The following is a 23,269-nucleotide window of genomic DNA, read 5'->3' as shown; positions in this document are numbered from 1 at the left end:
GGTTGAATAGGAATCATTGTTGTTATTTCTGTTGGGGGTTTTTTCCTCAAAGAGGACCCCAATATCACAAGAATAATATCTTGACTTGCCTGTGAGTTGGATTTAAGTGAGACATAGTTGTGCAAAGTCATCCACATTTCCTCTCTCTTCCAGCTTCACTGAAGTTCAATGGCAGGACAAAAGATGACTGGTAGTGGCTCAGGATGCAATGGATGGCCTTGGTATCTTTGATGTGTGACCAAGCTCTAAGCTCTCCACAGCATCTGATTTGTTGGAACAAATTGTTCTCATTCCTCCCATTCTTGCAGGAAACCCATGGTTCAGGCAGACACCCCTCTAACTCACCAACAGGGCTAAGGCTTATCAGTTATCCTCAATTTGGTTTAGTCCATCAATTGAGACAATTTTACTGTCATGTGGCCACTGCACATGCCACAGCTTTTTAGAGTCACAAGATGAGAAGTGGGCACCAAAATTGAAAGAACAGCCCCCAAAAGGGCAAAGCAAGCCCTCACACCAAAGATACTAGTCCTCCCTTTGAACCCTATACACCCCAGAACTGGAATTATGACTAATCCCCAAAATCATTTATTATTGTTTATTTAAATACCTGACACTTTATTTTTGCCTCCTGGCACTGTTTATTTTTGCCTCAATCCAACAGTATACTATTTTGATCAGTCTTATTCTCCCCTCCATGTGGATAAGAAAAAACATTACAAAACAGATTTTTTTCAAACTAAAGCTTATTATTAAACTATGTATTTATTTCACATTAATATGAAATCTAAGATTTGTAAATGTATAAAATCTAATGACAATCAAGAAATTCCCCCTTTGACGAGAAAGCAAAACATGACTTGAAAATAGAATCCAGAATATGATCATTTCCAAAAGTAAATTATGTGTTCATCCAAATTGGTTTTCTGGCAGGATATTTGATACTTCTGTCCATTTTCAGAAATCAATGAATAATCTTCCCTTATAGAAATGTATTACCTAACCAAATATAATATCGGTAAAAACAGAATCCAAAATTTCACTGACAGCTAAAGTGAATTGATGGACAATGCCGACTCTGCCAAATGAAAATTCATTGTGTAAACTGCTCGCTTTTAAAATGTTTTATGTCATCATAGTATATGAATCCTTGAGTTTACACATCTTCTCCAAGTAAACTATTTCCCTTTCTAGTCAACAGGATTAGAAATAAGTAAAAAAATATATGCTAGTCAAAAAATATTGGATGGCACCCTGCTTTAGGCATGAGGCCTTGACTCATTGTTATAGGAAGGGGGAGAAAATAGGCTTTTGAAGTCCAGTGGCCTCAGAGGCACTCTCTCAATAGACATCTTTATTAGAGAAAGATTGAAATGAAAGTGAGTAACTCATATGAAAATGGCAGTGGAAAAATTAGGTCAATAATCAAAGTGTTTCTTCCTATATATATTTCTGAAAAACTCCAAGATCAGTTGTGGTAAAGAATGGAAAGTACACATCTACATATGCTAGAGAGAGTATTGAAAGGACAGACCAACAACTGGTTGAGAAGGACCTATGGACACAATGTCTACCTCGAATACACCTCACTAATAACTTCTTCATGAATGACCATAAATAAATGCCTATTATTTTAAATTGTCAAGAAAACTGTTTTTAGTATAACCAGTAATATAGATCAATACTTTTTGAGAAGATTCAGCTATGACAAATATCAACCATATTGGCATTAAAAGTATTTAATTAAGGAATGTTGATCAGTTGATCATAAACTATTATTTTGCTTGAAGACTTTTCTGTGACAGCATCTAAAGAATAAAAGTAATAGTAATTAGAGACAGATCTTAAAATTGTCAAGACATTAGCTGACTACTTCTGGATTTTATATTTGTAGATTTTTATGCACAAACATAAACCTTATTTTCTGTGGCCATTAAAATAGTTTTCAAAAGGAAAAAAACACAGAAAATCCACATACAGAAGGAATGTTATAGATCAAATTAAATTTGTCACAATGAATCAAAGGTAAATGACATTAAAATTCTAGGATGGCAAAAATTTCATTTCACAAATGGCAAAAGTCAGAGATTAAAAGTAATCCAAATACATCCCCACTAGAAGCTAAAGAGTTTTCTGAAAAAGAATATACTACTTTCTGATATAGCAAAAAGAAATTCTGCACAAAGTTTCAAGTTCAGATATCATAAAAGTATAATTTATGCCTATCAGAAACAAAAAGCTTTTAAGCATTATGATAGTTAAATGGTTTCAGCACATTAATCCCCTAATAACAGATTTTCAGTCAAAAAGAAATGTTGTGAGGTGAAATTTGAAATTCAAAAAAATAGTTTTTAAGTGGGCTCCCTTCTCTAGTAATGGTACCTTGATTTACACAGTACCTACATTCCACAGAGCTCAAAACATTTCATAGATTTACTTTGCCCATAAATTTTTTTACCTGTTAGAAACAGATCCAGATGTTTTAGTTAAATTTTCATCTGACATAATTCAGATTCTTTTGCTGAGGTTTAAAAAAAAATCTAGCATATCAAGACCCCAATTCATTTATCTATTTATATCACCCAAAAAGACTTATTTTCATCTCTAATGTAAATCCATTTGAGAAGGAACATTGTAACAGCAGTGGGGTACATTAGGTAGAATTCTGACCTCTCAAATTGCTTTTACCTCCTTAAAAACATCATTAGTTACTCAAAGGAAAGGCCTCTGAGAATTTATAATGGGGGATTGAGAATAAAGTCCTCTCCTACCCTCTATGACAGGAGTAACCAATAAAGACTATTTTCTCTCCCTTTGCAGCTTTTCAGAATATATTTTATACTCCCTCGAATGTTTGAAATTTTATAGAGAAAATGTCCATATTTTTTCATTTTGATCTTGAAAATATTTCATGTACCTTGTAAAGAAATTCTGTAGTAGCCCTAAATAGTCTGGTTTAGTTTAAAAGAAAGGATATATTAAAAGTAAATGATGCTAACCTAAAAACTCATGCCAAAAATCATATATAATAGCAGACATTTACAAAGATTTTAAGGTGTACATAGCCTTTAGTAAACATTCTCTTATTCAGTCCCCATAACAGCCCTTTAAGGCATGGACTACGAGGATCATTGTTTCCTTTTTAAATAATAATAACTAGTATTATATAGCATTTACTCTTTGTTAGGGGCCTGTTAAGCACTTTACAATTAATATCTCATTTATTCTCACAACAATCTTGGGACAAAGGTAAATTTTATATTCTTTCAACTAGACAATAAGTCTCCATGGTTTTGCTATTAAATAAATATAAAAGTGAAAGTTAGATGAAGCAGGACCATTTTTTATGCCCTAGCAAAGTTTATTAAGTTACATATAGAAAGGGACTCATTACATGGGGATTCCAGATCATGGACCCTAAAGACAGTATTTATTGTTGTTGTTGACTCACTTCAGGTGTATTCAACTCTGTGACACCATTTGTAGTTTTCTTGGCAAAGATACTGAAGTGGTTTGCCATTTCCTTTCTAGATCTCATTTTATAAATGAGGAAACTGAGATCAAAAGAATTGAGTGACTTGCCCAGGGTCCCACAGCTAGTATTTTAGACCAGATTTAAACTCAAAAAGAGGAATCTTCCTGACTCCATGCCTGGAGTTCTATCTATCCACTATACTACCTAGCTGCCCTCACTAGATAGTCCTCAAATTAAATATTTCCTCTTGTCTCAATACAATCTCACAAGCCAAACCTGGGCTGACAATCCACTTCTTCCTTTCTGCTTTTCAAAATCTTTGTCTTCTTTTAAGGCTTATTTCAGTTGCCACCTCATGAAACTTTCCCTTTTTCCTCCTGTTGCTAGTCCTTGCACCTTCCTTATATTATTTAATATTGCATTTATCTGTATACATTTTATATTTGCCCTATAGGAGAATGTAAATTCCTTGAAACTTGGATCCACGTCATTTTTAATCTTTATATCCTCAGAGTATGGCAAAGCACATTCTAAATGTGTAGTCAATGTCTATTAAGTTTAAGTGAATTGAAAGAACCTACTGTAGTTCAAAATAAGACCTCCTTTTAAGTGTAACCCTTACAATCATAGGATTTTATTTTATTTTTTCCCCACAATTACATGTAAAAACAATTTCCAACATTTTTCAAAGAATATTGAGTCTCAAATTTTCTTCTTCTTTCCCTCCTCTCCAACTCCCCAACTCCTTTTGAGATGGTAAGAAATCTCATATAGGTTTTACGTGTGCAATTAGGTAAAACTTATTTTCCATATTAATACTTTTGTGGAAGGAAACAAAAATAAAAAAGCTAAGAAAGTGAAAAAAGTTTACTTTGGACTGGATTTCAGTTCTTTTTCTCTGGAAAGTAGATGACAATTTTTATCATGAGTCCTTTGGGATAGTTTTGGATCGTTGTATGGCTGAAAATACCTGTTATTGTTTGCTGTAAATTATTCCTGTCACTGTGCAATGTTGTCCTGGTTCTACTTATTTCACTGCCTCATTTCATGTAAGTCTTCCCGGGTTTTTCTGAGCTCCTCCTGCTTGTCATTTCTTACAGCACAATAGTGTTCCATTACAATCATACACTATAACTTACTCAGCCATTCCCCAATGGGTAGGTATTCCCTCACTTTCCAAATGTCTCCCTAAAAAGAGCTGCTTTAAATATTTTTGTACATATAGGTCCTTCCTTTTTTTTTTAATCTCTTTGGGATACAAACCTAGTAATGATATTGCTGAGTCAAAGGGTATGTACTATTTTCTAACTCTTTGGGCATAGGTCTAAATTGCTCTCCTGAATGAGTGAATCAGTTCACAGTTCTCCCAAATTGCATTCATGTCCCAGCTTTATCATATCCCCTCCTGGTTTTGTCATTTTCTCTTTCTGTCATAATAGCCAATCTAATAGGTGTGGGGTGGCACCTTAGACTTGTTTTAATTTGCATTTCTCTAAATAATAGACTTAGAACATTTTTGCATGACTTGAGAGAACTTTAATTGCTTTGTCTGAGAACAGCCTATTCATATCCTTTGACTATTAACAATTGGGGAATTACTTGTATTCTTATATATTCAAACATTTATATATTCTCTCTCTATTAATTGCTGTGTATTACTTTCCATCCTACATCTGTTTTTTCACCACTGTTGAGTTTCTGACCCTAATTTGCTCTCTTTTCTATCAAAGCCAATTCCCTTATCTTATCTTCTCCTCTCATTTTTCTTCAGGGTAATACAGTTCTCTATAGACAATTGATTGTGTATGTTCTTCCCTTCTTCCCTCATTGAGCTAATTCTGATGAGAGGAAGGTTCACATACTTTCCTCCCCACCTCCTCCATCTTCTCCTCCACTGTGAATGCTCTTTCATGCCTCTTTCATGTGTAATAACTTACCCCATTCTATTTTTCCCTTTCCCCTCCTCCCAATGCATTCCTTTTTCTCATGCCTTAATTTAATTTAATTTTTTATATCATCTCATCATATTCAACTCACACCCTCATCCTCTGTCTCTCTCTCTATATATATACATATATATATATATATTCCTTCCTAATAATGACAAAAGTTCTTTGAATCATCTCCCCATGTTGGGATATACATAGTTTAATGTCTTTTTATTTCTCTTTTCTGTTTACCTTTTTATGATTCTCTTGAGTCTTGCATTTGAGAGTCAAATTTTCCATTCAGGTCTGTTATTTTAATCAGGAATTTTGAAAGTCCTCTATTTCATTGAAAACATTTTTTCCCCTAAAAGATTTTGCTCAATTTTTCTGAGTAAGTGATTGATTCTTGCTTGAAATCCTAGGACCTTTGCCCTCTGGAATATCATATTCCATGTCCTCAGATCCTTTAATGTAGAAGCTACTAAGTCTTATGTTATCCTGATTGTGGCTGCACGATATTTGAACTGTTTCTTTTTGTCTGTTTGTAATATTTTTCTCCTTGACCTGGGAGTTTCAGTATTTGGTTATAATATTGCTGGGAGTTATCCTTTTGGGATGTCTTTTAGGAGGAGATTGGTAGATTATTTCCATTTCTATTTTGTCATCTGGTTCTAGAGTATCAGCTCAGTTTTCCTTAATGATTTCTTGAAAGATGATGTCTAAGCTCATTATTTGATGATAGCTTTCAGCTAGTCCAACAATTCTTAAATTATCTCTCCCAGATTCATATTCCATGTCAGTTGTTTTTCCCATTAGATATTTCACATTTTCTTCTATTTTTTCTTCTTTTGACTTTGTTTGATTGTTTCTTGATGTCTCATGGAATCGTTCACTTCCACTTGTCCAATTCTAATTTTTAAGCCATGATTATGTTGAATGAGCTTTTGTACTTCCTCTTCCGTTTGGCCAATTCTATTTGGTAAAGAATTCTTTTCCTCAGTGAATTTTTGTACTTTTTTCCAAAGGGTCAATTCAGTCTTTCAAGAAGTTTTCCTCTTTGGTACATTTTTGTATATATTTTTCCATTTAGTCAATTCTGTTTTTTAAAGACTTCTTCTTTTCATTGGAATTTGCACCTTTTTTTGACAATAGGCATATTCTGTTTTTTAAGATATTAATATCTTCAGTAATTTTTGTGCCTCTCTTACTAAGCTGTTGACTCTTTTTTCATGTTTTTCCTATATCATTCTCATTTCTTTTCCCAATTTTTCTTTTACCTGCCTTATGTGATTTTAAAAATCCTTTTTGAGATCTTCTATTAATTTTTTTTGGACTTAGAAGCAGTTCCTATTTTTCTTGGAGGTTTTGTTTACAGTAGTATTGACTTTGTTGTATTCTTCTCATTTTAAATCTACCCTGTCACCAAAATAACTTTCTTTGTTGAGTTTCTTTTTTTGTTGTTTGTTCATTTTCCTGATTTTTCTTTAAGTTGAAAAAATTAATTACTATAATTATATGTTATATAATACATATTACATATTATATAAATAAATATATGTAATATATAATTAATATAAAAATTAAAGAAACTATTAAAATTAGGCTCCATACCTGTACCAAACATTTTTTTAACCCTTAACTTCTGTGTATTGGCTTCTTGGTGGAAGAGTGGGGGTCAAGCGACTTGCCCAGGGTCACACAGCTGGGAAGTGTCTGAGGCCAGATTTGAACCCAGGACCTCCCATCTCTAGGCCTGACTCTCAATCCACTGAGCTACCCAGCTGCCCCTACCAAACTCTTTCTAAGTAGTTTAGTTTAAAATGTGTCAATGTCTATATATTAATAAGAATTCTTTAAAAAATAGAATTGAACAAACATAAAGAAAAAATGGAAGACTATTCCAAGCATTAGGTTCTTTGTGTAGTTGCCTTCAGAGCTGGCACTGGGGATCTATCTGCTTTCAATTCTTTCAAGGTGGTGTGATGTAAGGAGAAATGTGTTTAATACTCTTCCAGCCTGTGCTTTGGTCTATGAGTAACCCCAAGCACTCTTTTACCCCTTGGCACTGTGACTAAGGTGCCCTACTCTTCTATGGCTTCAAGGGCTGGTATATGCTGGTGCTCCTCTTCACCCTGCAACTTTGCCACTGAGCTGTGACCTGGTTCCTCATATAAGCAATGTGACAAGAATCTTGCACTTGGAACCAGCAAAGGGACCCCTTATAATCTCCTTCTGAGCAGTTGTTCAACCCCTCCCTCCATTTACCATCTTTGGCTGAGAGTTCCAGAAGCCTGGGTGCTGCTTCAGATGCCCCCAAAGCCTGAAGCCTCTGTGAAGCCTGCCCTAGCCCAATGGGCTACTCCACCCTGGTGCACTAGATCCTCATGCCAGCCTTCTAAATTGTTTTGGAATGAAATATTACTTCACCTTGTCTTTATGTGGGTTATGATGCTCCAGAATTTATTTTGAGGCATTATATTATTGCTTTTTGGAGGGTAATTTGGTAGAAATTAGATAGAGCTCTGTACTTTCTCTGCCATCTTGACTCTGTCTCCCTCCTAGAAAGGACTTTAGAGATCATCTAGTCCAACTGCCTAATTTTATACTACTCACTTGGTAATTAATCATATATCATCTTGTGATAATTTTCATATTATTATTTAACACTTGTGTTGGTATTTTAACTTGCTGGGCATTTCTGTTGCTTCTATTCTTTTTCTAACCCATTAGAACATAAACTCTTGGAGGCCAGGTATCATATCTTTTTATTCTGTTAATTTTCTTCCTCTCTACTGCATATAATATAAATGGTGATTGAGGTATCATAGATAATATGAGAGTATTCATGATCAGTGGCTTTCAGGATTCATCTTTCAGACTGCCCAAAGTTTAAAAATAAGGAGAAATTCTAAGAAATACCATATTTTAAAATATCACAGTAGCATATGGAAAGTAGCATGTACAATATGATATGCAGAGCTCATAAGAAAAAAGTTAGATTTCCATATATTTATATAAAATGTTCCTTAAATTAAGAAAAAAACAGCTAATTATCTCCTGTCCATAATTTCTTTTGCATCATGATAATAAACCAGATTATCCCAAAATCTCTTTCACTTGGAACAGATGTTATAGACAGATTACATATTCAGTCATATGATTAGGTCAAATAACATTGGAAACATATTAAAGCATTAGTAAAATGGTTTACCAATTCCAAAAATTCTATTTCTGATCGGAGGGCTTCATAAACACTTTCTATGTCTTCTTCCTTGTAAAGTTCTAATTCTTTTTTAAGTCTGTTATAAAAGAAAAGGAAATCATATCAGTATGGCATTATACATTCTGTTTTATATAACTATTTCTTAAATTGAGATAGATAGACTTGTAGTTCCTATAATCAGAACTGTGAAGCCAAGACTGGATGATTTGGGAAGAATATTAAGTGTTCAAAGCTCTGGAAGAAATAGATGATATTTCAATAACATCTCTGTCTTAAGAAAACAAAAAAAGAGTAGATAAATAATGAATGCTTAATAATCTATATCTATAAAGGGAGGCAAGCATGATTCAGTGTATTATACCTCTGAGATGAGATCTGGATAGTGTTGCTATTCACAGATAACATAGATTCACAATAATCCTACAAAGGTGAAGATATATATATACACACACACACACACACATACCCATTTTAAGGATAAGAATACTGAGGCTAAGAGAGATGAGATGAAATTTGTTACTATCACAATGATGATGCCAATTGATATTTATATAATGTTGTAAAAGTCACACAAATCTCTTTCAACCTCGACATCTTCCTCTGTAAGGTGAATAGGATATATAAGGCAACCTCTTCATCTCTCAAAATTTTTTTGAAGATCCCTCTCAGTTTTCAACTTCTACAACACACCTGGAAATGAACTAGGCAAATAATGACAGTTTCACTTCAATGAGATCAATTCATCTTTATCACATCTCTTGGCCTTGATTAAGCCTTTCTTCTTTGATTTCAGCATCATTTTCTTATTTTCCCTATTAAAAATATGTTTTGCATCATTTTAGCCCTAAAAATAATAAGATACATCAGATTTACAACGGGAAAGGGTTTCGAAAATTACCCTCATATATTTGAAATGTATTGTGTTCTGAACCTGAAGAACTCTTGAAAAATAAATAGAAATCCTGAAGTACAGCACAGAAGAAAAAGATATAAGAAGTTATTATTTTTGCACAAAGGAAAGTTGTAAGCAATCAGGACTATGGGATATATTTTTAATAAGTAAATGGGAAGACAAAATCAAAGGCAACCAAGCTTTACAAGTATGTTGGCATGGGGGCAGCTGGGTAGCTCAGTGGATTGAGAGTCAGGCCTAGAGGCGGGACGTCCTAGGTTCAAATCTGGCCTCAGACACTTCCCAGCTGTGTGACCCTGGGCAAGTCACTTGACCCCCATTGCCCACCCTTACCACTCTTCCACCAAGAAGCCAATACACAGAAGTTAAGGGTTTAAAAAAAAGTAAAAAAAAAGTATGTTGGCAGATTCAAAAGGGAATATAGAAAGTAAATATATTTTTTATAATTTTGTCAAAATGTAAGATGTTATATTTTTCTATTAAATAAAAATGTAAATAGTCCAAATTTTGATGTTTTGGTAAGAGGTTTATCCCAAATTTGGTCTAATTATTTGCTTATTAGTATTTTGTGTGAATGTTAACTTTATAATGATAAAATTAAAAATTAAAAAAATGCCCAAGAAGGTCAGTTAAATAAGGCTACATAAAGCAGGTCTCAATTTCATGCTACCATACTTAGATACTTTAATTGTGCTTTATTTTTATTTTTTTAATAAAATGAAATCAATCCTCCATTTATTGTACCATTCAGCACAAATAGATTTTCCTGTGATTTTTCTTCTCCCTCATAACAGCAATGTTGATGGACTCTCCTCTCTTTCCCCATCCGACTCCTTTTTTTAAAGTTGGCTAATAATAACAAAACAAGAGGGCACCAAAATTAAGGAGGAGGACATTTAGAGACAATTAAAGGAATTCTTTTTTATACAGCATCCAATCAAGCTATAGAATTCATTCATACACTGGAAGGTCTCTTGTTAGATTTAAAAGAGGAAGCAATGATAATGTAATGAATATTAATAACATTTTCAGCTAGGGAAAGCGGTATAATGGCAAGCAAACCTCATGCTTCAGTGCATGGACTGATTGCCTGCAATAGTCACCTCCTCCTTTCATTTCACAAATAACTAAATGCAGTTACCTACTGTGTGTAAGGCATCACAGTGGACACTGAGTACAAAGATTAAAAACAAACAAAAACAAAAAACAACAATTTAAGAAAAGACAGTTCTAATAGAACAGGTTAATAGAAGGGAATTGCCACATTAGAGTAGCCACATGGGTGGTACAAGACTGCCAAGACTGGAGTCAGCCAAATTTGGTCTCAGATACTTATTAGTATTGTGACTCTGGGCAAATTGTTTCACCCTGTTTGCCTCAGTTTCCTCATCTATAAAATGAGCTGGAGAAGGAAAATGATAAACCACTCCAGTATCTTTGCCAAGAAAATCCCAAATGGGGTCATGAAGGGTTAGACATAAGTGAAATAACTGAATAACAGTAAAAATACATTGGCTAGTCTAACTTTTTGAATCATCAGCTAGTGGTCAGTGCCCTGTTTTACCTGCCCTATATGCAAAATTAATCTAATAATTCCATGTGACTTTTTTCCTTGTGACTTTCCTAATGACCATTCAAAAATAGTATCAGAGACCTTTCTATGTCATGGGAAAGTTTCACTAAAAAGAAACCTCTTGAAATAAAGTTGAGCAAAATGACTATTCTTAAGATTAAAAGTTTTATACTATCCAATATGCACAGATATTTTTTAGAAAATTATTTCAAATACCAAATACAGTTTTCATAGTTTTCTAAAAGCTGGACAAATTAATTTCTGAGTTTGGGGGACGGGCTGGCAAAATCCCTTATTTTCATTATATTCGTTACAGGCAAAACTTTTTCAGTAATCAATTGATTCTACTATCAAATTTTTCCTTTGTACTTATTTAGAAGCTCAGTAATTACAGTATGTGCCAAGAATATTACACTCACAAAACAGGGGATGTCTGTTAGCTTAGAGGCTACACAATCAATGCTGTAAAGACGCCTCTGTTAGTGAATAAATGATGAACTTTTACCAGAAGGGATGCAGAGTCAACAGAAACATTCAACAAAATTCTGTAGCAAGGAAGGGAACTGGAGTTAGAGAAGGAACTTTGTATCTTATATATTTCAAAACAGGAAGAACTATCTACTTTGTATAAAATCATATGACCAAAGACTTTGGAAACACTATTTTGCAGAAAAACTGAAGTACTTTCTTGTTAGAAGAGTATACCTTTGATTTTACTTTCCATAATCTCTTAACATGAAAAATGTAGACAGAATTTCCTAAAAGTAATTTGCTTTAACTATGTCCATTCCATTTTTTGGATAATGACAAAAGTCCATATTAAGATGTAGATACAAAAATAATTAAATATCTAAAGATAAAAAAATCAAAACATATTTAAAGAGATCCTAGAGAGTTTGAAAGTATGTGATATTACACTGTATTATGTTATATCATATTATATCATATTGTATCATTTCATATAGTATTTCTTTCATGTATATTTAATGATTGTCAATATTACCTCTACAACTATTTTAGATATATTTTTCACCCAAAATATGAAAGCCATAATTTTCCACATTGTATAAATACATTAAGAGTCTGTCACTAGAAAGCAGAGGATGTGCTGATCTAAAATAAAAAAGTGCCTTTGTCTTAGAGTTCTCTGAACTAGTAAAACTACAGGTCCTGTCTTTATCCTCCTAGAATCCTCCAGTAAATTTAATATTTTGCCCAATGAAAATATGCTATTCATTAAAACCCACTGTTTTCAAGTAATACTGCCTTCCTTTTAAATCTCTTGAAGGAATTTTGTCTAGGCTTTTCTTTTGTCTATTATTATTATTAGTCTACCCTGTTCTTTCTCTTTCTCTCATAGCTCTATCTCTGTGTCTCTCTCCTCTTTTCTTCTTTCTCTCTCTTCTTTCCTTTTCCTCTTTCTTCACCTCCTCTTTCTCTCTTTTTCCCCTCCCTTTCCTCCTCCTCCCCCTTTTCTCTTTCATAAAATTGAGTCTCCCCTAATCCCATCTCATTAAATTAAAGAGACATCATCATCATCATCATCATCATCATCATCATCATTATCATCACCATCATCATATTTTATCTAAGTTCAAAAGTGTCTTGGCTCTAATGCTTACTGTGTTACTTGATCATAGGCAATTAAGGACCAATTAATGGTCCTCTAAACCTCACTTTTCTCAGCTATGTAATGGAAATATTATTATTTCTATTGCTTACCACACAGGTTTGGGGGGGAGCTCTCTAAGTCTTAAAGGGAACATATGTGAAATATTATTAAATGCTGTCCAAGCACGAAGATTGTGTTGTTTTCTATCTTTTTATGATTCTTATTATCCATCAAAGACTGAATTAAGTGAGCTAAAATCTGAAGCCTTGCAGCTAGAATGAGCTCCCTCTCACATTAGAAAAAAGTACACCAAGATTGTCTTCAGAAATTGAAAACAATTCTATCAAGAAAGCTTGTTTGGTGGGAAAAATAATGGAAATATTCAAGTTATCTACTATGCTGAATACCCATTACTTTATTGTTTGCCACAAATAATTTTTTTCTAAAAGGCCATAACCCAGGACACTTAAAGGGACTACCACAGTGAAAGATAAATAGAATATGGTTTTTCAAAGAGTTCAGATTTTTAAAAAATCTATTTTTCATGGAAAACTCAAATAGGCACATCATTTACTTTCATGCTATTATCTGAAGAGGTATGAAGTCCACAAGAACAAGAAAAACAAAAATAGAGAAATAATTGGGATGGGAGAATAAAAGTAATATCTCACCCTCTCATAGAGATTAAAGGTCTACAAAATGCTTACTTCTCAATAAGTAACTGTTTTCATTATGAACTAGTCAAAAAGCACAAACTCAACTGCTGCTTTCTTAGAAAATAATGGCTCAATCTTGGCTCAGCCTAAGGGACTGGAACTTGACCCAAAGCCCTTGGGACAAGAAAAAACTCATTTCTCTATGGGACTTTATCTGTGTGCTACCTCTATATATAATGAAGCTGGCATAGAGGATATAGTGCTGGAACTGGAGTCAGAATGACATCGTCCTGAGTTTCAATCGAGCCTCAGATACTAACTGTGTCATCGCAGGTAAATCACTTAACCCTTTTGCCTCATTTTCCTTATCTTTAAAATGAACTGGACAAGGAAATGGCAAGTCACTCCAGTATCTTTGTCAAGAAAACTCCGAATGAGGTCACAAAAAGTCTGATATGATTAAAATGACCAAAGACAACAATAGGAGCAACAATAAATTGACTCACCAAATGATAAATAGCTACTACACCGAGGTTGAGACTAATGGCTGCCTTGCTTGTACCCTGATACATTTATTATTCCATTGGGTTTAATATAAGAATATTTTAGAAACAAAATGTTTTGATATACTATTCTGTTTTTTAAAAAAAAGAAAACTGTTAGAGAGACCATCATGTCTTTTTTTTCTCTCCCCACACGTGATTTATCAAGAACTCCCAGTACCTCCCTTGAGATGAATGTCATAGAGAGTTTCCTCGGACATTGAGAAAGTTAAAGTGATTTGCCCAGGGTCACTTAACTCAATTAAAGACAGAGGTCTAATTTGAAGCCAAGTCTTCTAGACTCAATAGCCAAGTGTCTCTCCACAAGGCATCTAATACCAATTCACTAACTATATATAAATGCACAGATGGCATAAAGAGAAGTTTCAATAGCTAACTTGAATCCCAACGAAAAACACAGAAAAGCTACTAACTCTAAGAGAATTTCAATGACCAAGATGGAGCAATTACAAATCAGTGTACTCTGATTATTACACACAAATATAATCAGCTCAAAAAGAGAAATATTGCAAATGTTCTTTTACAATAGATATTTAAGTTATCTTGGCCAAGATTTAGATATCAGTCAGTAATGATAAAAATAACACATTATAATTTCATTTTTTATTATTCTCACTACCAAAATTGAATTAAGAATACAACAAAATCCTTATAGAACACACTCTGATATTTTAACACATCACAAGAAGACAGTCCTTCTAAAATGTTTAAATTAAATTAAATGTTTAAGTTAAATTTATTCTGGCCTTCATGGTTTCAGTTTATTAAATACTGTGACATATGCTAGTTAGTTACTGCACGAGCTATAAGATTGATGGCCTTTTCCCCCTAAATCTTCATACGCAGTAAGTTAGCTCTTCACACTTGGGATATTTTTTGGTGAAACCGACAAGGGAACTAAGTAAAGTTACACATATCAGAGAATTTAAAGTGGCAATAGATAAGTTCAGAGCATTCGATTTGTAGCTTCCAAAATGCAGTGAATGGAGTAGGGTGCATGGACCAATGATTCTTTCCATCCAAATTTCCTATGCTGCCATTTGTTAGAAAACAAGTGCTCCCTAACAGACTATGTATGTTTAATTTTCGCCTAGAGCATATTTTTATAACTGAGTTATAAACCTTTGAAACTGGGGTTCATAATGGAAATCCTTACAATACTGACTGTAATGATGCTAGTGGGCACTGCCATAAAAAAAGTCTAAAACAATCAATGAGCAGATTGTCATTACAGAAACTCATTTTGCATCACACAGATCACTCGAGAGATTGATATTTTCTGCTTATAAAACTTAACATAAAATTAAATTGCAAATATTTTCTCAAAACCACTAGAATGATGGCCTAAGGCAATACACTGTTAATATGAAGCATTTGTTCAGCTCTAGTGGACATATTTCCTGTATGATTTATGTGAAAGAAAGCTTCATTTGCTTCTTCATGGTTTTGGTAATGAGGTTTCTTTTTCTCATAATATGAAACCTAAGAAGCAAAGCTGTTTTTTTTAAATTAATCCAGCAAATAAAAACTGAATTATTAAATAATGTAAGTCAAATTAATACATTTGGGATTTTTCCTGGAGCATATGACCATAAGAAATTTTAAACACATGCTTTTCTTGTGTTATAGGATTGGGCAAAAACATAAAAAGTCTAAGCAGCAGAAACATTTTCATTCTTCATGTACATAACAAAATAATCAATTTTTAATAAAGTGGTGGATTTGTTTTTTTCTGATTTTTCTTCTAAAATGTAAACATGAATGAAAAATCTTAGATTTCTGGATTTTTTAAAACCAGAAGTTAAAAATAGCAGAAGATAGAATGGCAAATTTTATCATCTCTCATTGTATCTTAGGTACAAACTTAGGGATCATTTAGTCTGACACAACACCTTTTTGTTTTAGATAAATACATTAAGGCCCAGAGAGAGTTTGACAGCTTACAGTAGAACTCAGCTCTGATTTCTTAGTCAGATCCTTTACCACTACTCAACTGCTTCTCAAGTGAACAGTACTGAGTACACAATGATTTTAAAGAGGAAAACATTGCATATGAAGTCAAAAGGGTTTTTAAATATTAATAACATGTTTAGGCAGGCGTAAAACTATGCTTTCAATGCTGTAAGGAACTCCAAGTATGGAAATTCCTCCCACCAATGCAATTCATCTTTTATAATTTTTAGTATTAAAAAGTTGCCTGGGAAAATGAGTTTAAGTAATTTGTCCATTATCACATATGATGAGTGTCCAAAGAACTGAAAGTCAGGTCTTTCTGTCTCAAAGGTTAGCTGTTTATCTAATAATTCACACTACCTCTCAACAACATAATACACTATCAAGTTTACAAGTAATAATTTTCAATTAGTTAAATATTAGAATAATATCCTATTTCACAATTATCTTCTGAAATTTAACTTAGAACTACACTGAACTATATTAGACAAAATAAATATTTTACTTAAAAGTGATGATAACATTCCACTTATAAGCTGCACAAATGTGAAGATGAGAAATGATGCTTTGCTAAGAATCCACCAGTGGGAGCCATTTTGGAAGTGGGACTCCTGGGAGTATTTTTGTGAAGATTTCTGGGAGGAAAACACTGGAAAGAAAGGCGTTTAAATCTGGAGTTTGGAGTGCATCCTCCATCTTGATGTCATATGGATGTTATGGATTATTATTATTATGGGTTTGTGCTCCCCTGCCATTTTCCTTACCTAGAAAAACTGAGATGAGAGCATACCTGTGCCAGTGGGGATGATAGTTGGTGAAATAAAGCATCTAACACCTCAAAGACAATTTCTTTCTCTCTAAAGTTGGGAAAGAAAATAACTCCTATAAAGTGAGCAACTCCTCCTCCCCAAGAGTGGAAAGAGACTCAAGAAATAAAAGCTAACTCTTTCTGAAGCTAACAGTGAATTCTGGAAAAACTGGATCTGTTAGATGCATGAGAGTCCCTAACCTTAATTATCCCCTTACTCTCTTCTTTTTTTTTAATCCTTACTTTCTATCTTAAAAACAATACTGCATATTGGTTCCAAGACAAAAAAAATGGTAAGGGCCAGGCAATGGGAATAGGTTTTTTGCCCAAGGTCACAGCAAAGAAGTATCTGAGGTCAGATTTGAATCTAGGACCTCCTGTCTCTCTAGACCTGTCTGTGTTCTTTACTGGAGGCTTATTTTCACGGATTATGAGTCGCTATGATGGAGATTTGGGAAAATATTTGAGTCTATGTAGAAAGCAAAGGATATCTCCAACTTCAGCCTCTGCAAAAGGTAGCAGTTTCCCCACCAACGAATCAAAAACACATACTTTGGAGATATTTTTGAAATCTGGGCCATATGTCTTGCTGGGTCCATTGGAGGAGAAAAGCAGGAAAACAGAAATCTGGTCTAATGCTCTACCCTAGAATATTCAAATGGCCCCACTGATGCAGGATGAAATTGTGACTCCAACTCTTAACTGCTCTCTTTCCAGCATCTTTCTCCCAAAAATAAAATCATCACAAAGAATTTCTTAGAAGTCCCAGTTATGAAACATGAAGTCCAAGCGAGATGATGACTGCCATGGTACCACATTGCTATGACAGTGCAGAACATACAATTAGAATAGGGCTTACCTTTTACATTCAGGATCATTCTGGGGTTTTTCACTGATTCTGACTTTTTCTTCTTCTAAAAGTTTAGTGGTGTGCCTGGCTTCATTTACATTATTTTCAATAACTAAAAGATAAAAACGAAATGGTCATTCCTAAGACTGGCTGCTTGCTGTGACTGTCAGCTATGTGACCTTGGAAGTTATTTTTCTATTTCCTGGACTAGGAGATGAATGGATTGATGTATTTTCCCTTACAAATCTAAGATTTTATGATTCTATAAAGTATCCCCTATATTCTCCTCCACATAGACTATTTCAGTACTTTTTCAGTTCTGATGTATAAAATCAAAATTATACAGCTGATTTTAAAAGCTCTACTTCAAGTTATCAACACAAGATTTAATAGAAAATAATTTAACCCTTCTCACTTCCAGCATAGCAAACACACACACACATACACACACACACACACACACACACACACACACACACACACACACACACAAACCCCTCAACAACCAACAATAACATCAAACACCATATTATAAAATAAAGTGTCTCTAGGTATTACAAAAATCCACTATGTCCCAGGTGGTCAGTATAGTGTTTTGTTGTTGTTTTCAAAGAATCCGCAGATTGCCTTTCAATGTGACATTGCCAAAAAACCTCTAATGGAAAGGCACTGCAATAAAATTGGTTTATATGCTTTTATTGTTCCTTTGTAAACATATAGACGTGTAACTATTCCCATTAGAACTTTTTAGACTTAAAATTATTAAATTATAAAGTAATACCTTTAAGTTTTCTCTGAAGAGTAAATAATTCCTGTATCAATTCATTCTTTTGATGCTGAAGTTCATTTAACTGAACACTCTTATGTTCCATTGTCTTCATTTCTGAGAAAACATTTATTTAATATAGTATATTAGCATTACAGAACTCTGTTAGAGTCAATATTGGATTATCAGTGTGTTAAAATTTTAGGCCTAAGCTGTTTTTCTCCAGCCATCCAGTAACTTCCTAAGCCACTTCAATCAATCCGTCACATGCACATACTACCAGGTGTTTCACAATTTCTAAAGTGGGAATTGACATTTTTATAGACCCTTTAAGATCTGCAAAATGCTTTACATATATTATCTCATTTGATTCTCACAACAGCCCTGTAAAATAGTCATTATTTATTTTGCAATTATATTATTATTATATTTATATTTACTAATATGTCTTATATTATTAAATATAAATATCATTATATATTTAGTTAGTTAGTTATTATTCTCCCCATTTTGCAGATGTGAAAAAAATCTTAGAGGAAGTTATTTGCTAATAGTGTACTGTGCAAATAACCAGAGGAATTTCTGTCTCTGCTTTCCCAGGTCTAGCCCTTGTCATGTGATAATGGTTCTCTTAAGGCATAACTGTGCCTAGTTCTAAGAAGAACTGGATGCTGAAACACTTTTACCAGCTTTCTGATATTGCACAGTTATCATTTCAATTTTGCCCCATTCTGAGGTCTTCTGAGCTCCATGCCCACTCTCGTACAGTTAGAAGAGTCTTTCAAGGTTAATATTTAGAGAATGCCTTTGCTATTGGTCCATGCCCTTTTATCTAACTGTTCCAATGACAAGTCCTTTGTCTAAAAACCCAAGTAAATGTTAGCCCCCAGATGTTCTGGGCCTTTGTTCTGAGTGTCCATTACCCTTCCAGCTCCCAACCGTATGGGCTGCTCCATGGATGATGGGGATGATGGGGATGATGGGAGTTTCCCACAATTCTATCTCCAACCAAATCATTGTCCATGTGGCAATATCTCCAAATGGGTACCATTTTGACCCATCCTCATCTTGATGCATGCTTTTAATCCAAGTTTTATCACACTATATTAGTTTTCCAATTAGTCTGTGCATGCAAGAATTAAAAATAATTTTAAATGAAAACTACGGGGAAATACACCATAAAAATTAATCACACAATGGATTTTAAAAGATTTCTGGATGAGCTGTTCTCTGATTCCTACCAATCCTTGGAGATAACTTAAATCTTACCCATGAAATATAAATGTAATTACATGTTAATTTTCAAAGGTTGGGGGCAGCTAGGTGGCACAGTGGATAGAGTGCCAGGCCTGAAACCAGGAAGACTCATTATCTTCAGTTCAAACCTGGCCTTAGATATGTGTGACTCTGAGCAAGTCACTTAACTCTTTTGGCCTCAGCTTCTCATCTGTAAAATGAGCCGGAGAAGGACTTAGCAAATCACTCTTTGCCAAGAAAAACCCAAATAGGGTCACAAAGAGTCAGACACAACTGAAACAATTGAACAATAACAACAGTTAACAATCACAAAAAGTTTAGGCCCAGGATAACCTTATAAACTTAAAAAGAAAAAAAAAAGATAACAGAACAGCCTAGATAGGGTTGGTTGATTCAGGATATGTTTAGACAAATGATCTATAGAAATTAAACAAGACAATGATAGGCATTTGGACTTCCCAGGCACAGTTTCATTCCCTAGATTAAAGTCAAACATCATCAGAAATTCATGTTAGATTCTTAAACGTTTCCAGAACAAAAATATACATTTCGTTTTCTTATTCCTACTTATGAAAGATTTAAGGGGAAAATTCTAACCCTAAAATGTAAAGTATGAGAATGGGAGAAAGAGAGAGAGACAGAGACAGAAAGTTAGACAGACAGACAAAAGAGACAAAGACAGAGGGAAAGAGGGACAGAGACAGACAGGGACAGAGAGACATTCAGAGACAGAGTCAGAGAGACAAAGAAGCAAAATTGTGAGAGATCAAAAGATGTACAAAAGACTTTGCCCTCCATGAACTTAGAATCTAGTCATGAACATAAGTAAATAAAAATAAAAGTAGTATATGATAAGCACACAATAACAAGAGACTATTTTAGTAGGGAATAATAGAAGATGATTAGTTTCAGTTCTCTAACATTAGAGTTGAGGATAGTAGGTAGTTAAGAGGCATCAACTTGGAGGAATTAAGGTTAATGCCTAAGAAGGAATAAACATTTATGTAGCACCTACTGTGTGCCAGGCACTATACTATGCACATTACAAATATTATCTGTCTAATTCTCACAACAAACATGGGTGGGGGTAGCTGCTGTAATTATCCCCATTTTACAGTTGAGGAAACTGAGGCAAATTTTGGCTAAGTAACTTGCCCAGAGTCACACAGCTAAAAGTTTCTGAGGTGAGATTTGAACTCAGGTCTTCCTGATTCCAGGTCCTGAGCTCTAGCTGCCCCCAGGATTGCCCAGACATTAAATAGTACCACTAGGATTTGACCTCTAATCCATCATTCTTTCCATTGTACCATATTTCTTCCCTCTCTAGATTATGATCTTTACTACTGGAAGGAGTACCCACATTGATGAGGTTACATTATTTCTACTTGTTATATTTTATTTTCTCCAGATGTCCTTGTACTCCTTGAAAGTTGTTTACTCTGAACTGGATTTCTGTATTTCCTTTGGCAGTGTGAAATAATTTTTTTCCTTCTAATTGTAATGTTGGACTTAAACTATAATTTGTCCTGCTCCGTTGTGTCCAACTCTCTCACATGACCCCATTTGGAGTTTTCTTGGCAAAGATCCTGGAGCGATTAATCATTTTCTTATCCAGTTTATTTTACAGATGGGTAATCTGAGACAAACAACATTAGGTGACTTGCATAGGGTCACACACCTAGTAAGTGTTTGATGCCAGATTTGAGCGTAGGTCCTCCTGACTCCAGGAGTGGTATTCTAACCACTGTGCCACCTACCTGTCCCATAATTTGTATAGGCATATTGAAATTTGAATTCTTCCTTATTGAAGTCATACAAATTCTTGCTAGTTTTATTTTTGCTGCTTATTTTTTCTAATCTTGGGAGATTTTCTTCGATGATTTCCTAAAATATATTGTTGAAATGCTCACTGCAAAGTTTTTTCTAGCATGTCAGAAATTCTGAATGAAGTTGCTGTATCATGATGTATCCTTTAAATTTGTCATTTCAATCTACATAGTTTTTCAGTATTTGAATAACTATTATTTTTATTCTGTGACTTTATAATCTCAAGATATTTGTAGCAGTTTCATATTATTCAGTTTTCTATTAAATATCCAATTATTTAAATATATGTGTATATACACACACAAATATATATAAATACATATATATATAGTCTTTTACTGAAATCATACTGATTCAAGTTTGGAGTGAAAGTATCAAAAATTTTAGAACTAGAATGGATCATAGAGATTATATATTTCTGCTTGTATCTATAGATGTTAAATTTTTTTTCTAGATTTTCTATATTGGCCATTTTCTTCATCATTTCATTCCAAAGATTCCCAGAATCTTTTAATTCTAGCTTGAGTTCTTCTCATGATTTCTTACTTTCTTTAAAATATTTTCTTTTCTTTGGCCTTTTAATTGTCTTTCCAATGTTAATTCTCCCTTAATTTCATTATCCATATGAGGATGTCTCTCAGGAGATCTTGCATGATTTTCTTTCCACTTGCATTGCTTCTGGTAATTTAGCTGATTCAGTTTCTCTATAGTATTTTTTAATTATATCAGCCCTTTTTTCATTTTGCTCATTTTCACTTGTAATTGATTTAAAATTTTTTCCTGAGTGATTCTCCAGCCTATTTTCTTCTCTCTAGTGTTTCCATTTATTGTTTTAGCTCCCTTAAATCCTCTCATGCTACCATCTTGACTAGAATATTAATAATTTTAGAACAAAAAATACTAGAGGAAGATAAAGCATAAATCTTTGAATATAAAATGAGGAATCTTAAAGATGTACAAAATGTCCCCAAAGTCTTTCTACAGTTTTAAATTAGTATAACTTAAAACTACATTAAGAATTTTAGGATGTGTATAACTTCCCTGAATCATTCAAAAACTTGTGTATAAAGACCACTCTAGCGGAGTGTCTTTTCCTGTCAAGTCCTAGGTGTTGGGGGAATGGGAGTGGTAGGGAAACTGTAGAAGAGGCATTCACCAACTTTCCGGTTTTTCTCATGATGCTATCAACCAAATAGTCAGCCTACTACCTCACCAGTTTCTCAGGAAAGGTGAATATGGAGCTTATCTTTCTTTGTATATACTTTTTTCTTGCCTTTTATCTTCCATCTTTCTCACTTCTCCGCCCCCCTCTCCCTCATTATTATGTATATATTTATTTTCCCAGTTATTCAAAGAAATGAAAGAAAAGAAAAACATCTTCAACACTCAGTAACCACAATCCTTTGGGCTGTTTTAGTGCAGAAAAACAGACTTAGATCTGCAATGGATTTTAGAGGTTATATAATCATAGGGTCAGAAAAATCTAGTTCCAGGGCATGAAAAGGTCTCAAAAGACAGTTTCTCTCTCATCTTTGAATGAGAAACCGAGGACCAGATAGTTTGTTTCCTATCCAATTTTAAATAGGTAACACTAGTGAGGTAGTAGCAGAGCCTGGTTTCAAAACCTAGATTCTCCAGCACCAAATGCATCATTCTTTTAGATGTTTTGAGTGGAGCTAACAAGTCAAAGGAGGAGGAGAAGGAGGAGGAGAAGGGGGAGGAGAAGGAAGAGATGGAGAAGGGAAAGAAAGAAGAAGAAGAAGAAGAAGAAGAAGAAGAAGAAGAAGAAGAAGAAGAAGAAGAAGAAGAAGAAGAAGAAGAAGAAGAAGAAGAAGAAGAAGAAGGAGGAGGAGGAGGAGGAGGAG

The 23,269-nt window shown here is 34.0% G+C and overlaps 1 protein-coding gene across 1 annotated transcript in view; it reads right to left on the bottom strand.

Moving 5' to 3' along the window:
* Nucleotides 1-1,775: 1,775 nt before the first annotated feature.
* The window catches only part of CCDC172 (coiled-coil domain containing 172), a 62,253-nt gene continuing 40,759 nt past the window's right edge, over nucleotides 1,776-23,269 (bottom strand). The window contains exons 5-8 of the mRNA XM_044662586.1: nucleotides 18,336-18,437; nucleotides 17,564-17,666; nucleotides 8,615-8,702; nucleotides 1,776-1,808 (exon numbers count right to left, since the gene is read on the bottom strand). Coding sequence (XP_044518521.1) covers nucleotides 1,776-1,808; nucleotides 8,615-8,702; nucleotides 17,564-17,666; nucleotides 18,336-18,437 — 326 coding nt within the window. The remainder of the gene's footprint in view (nucleotides 1,809-8,614; nucleotides 8,703-17,563; nucleotides 17,667-18,335; nucleotides 18,438-23,269) is intronic.

The sequence above is a fragment of the Gracilinanus agilis genome, chromosome 2 (assembly GCF_016433145.1).
Source record: "Gracilinanus agilis isolate LMUSP501 chromosome 2, AgileGrace, whole genome shotgun sequence".
In the NCBI taxonomy this organism is placed as follows: Eukaryota; Metazoa; Chordata; class Mammalia; order Didelphimorphia; family Didelphidae; genus Gracilinanus; species Gracilinanus agilis.
This window is presented reverse-complemented; position numbering and strand designations above follow the sequence as displayed.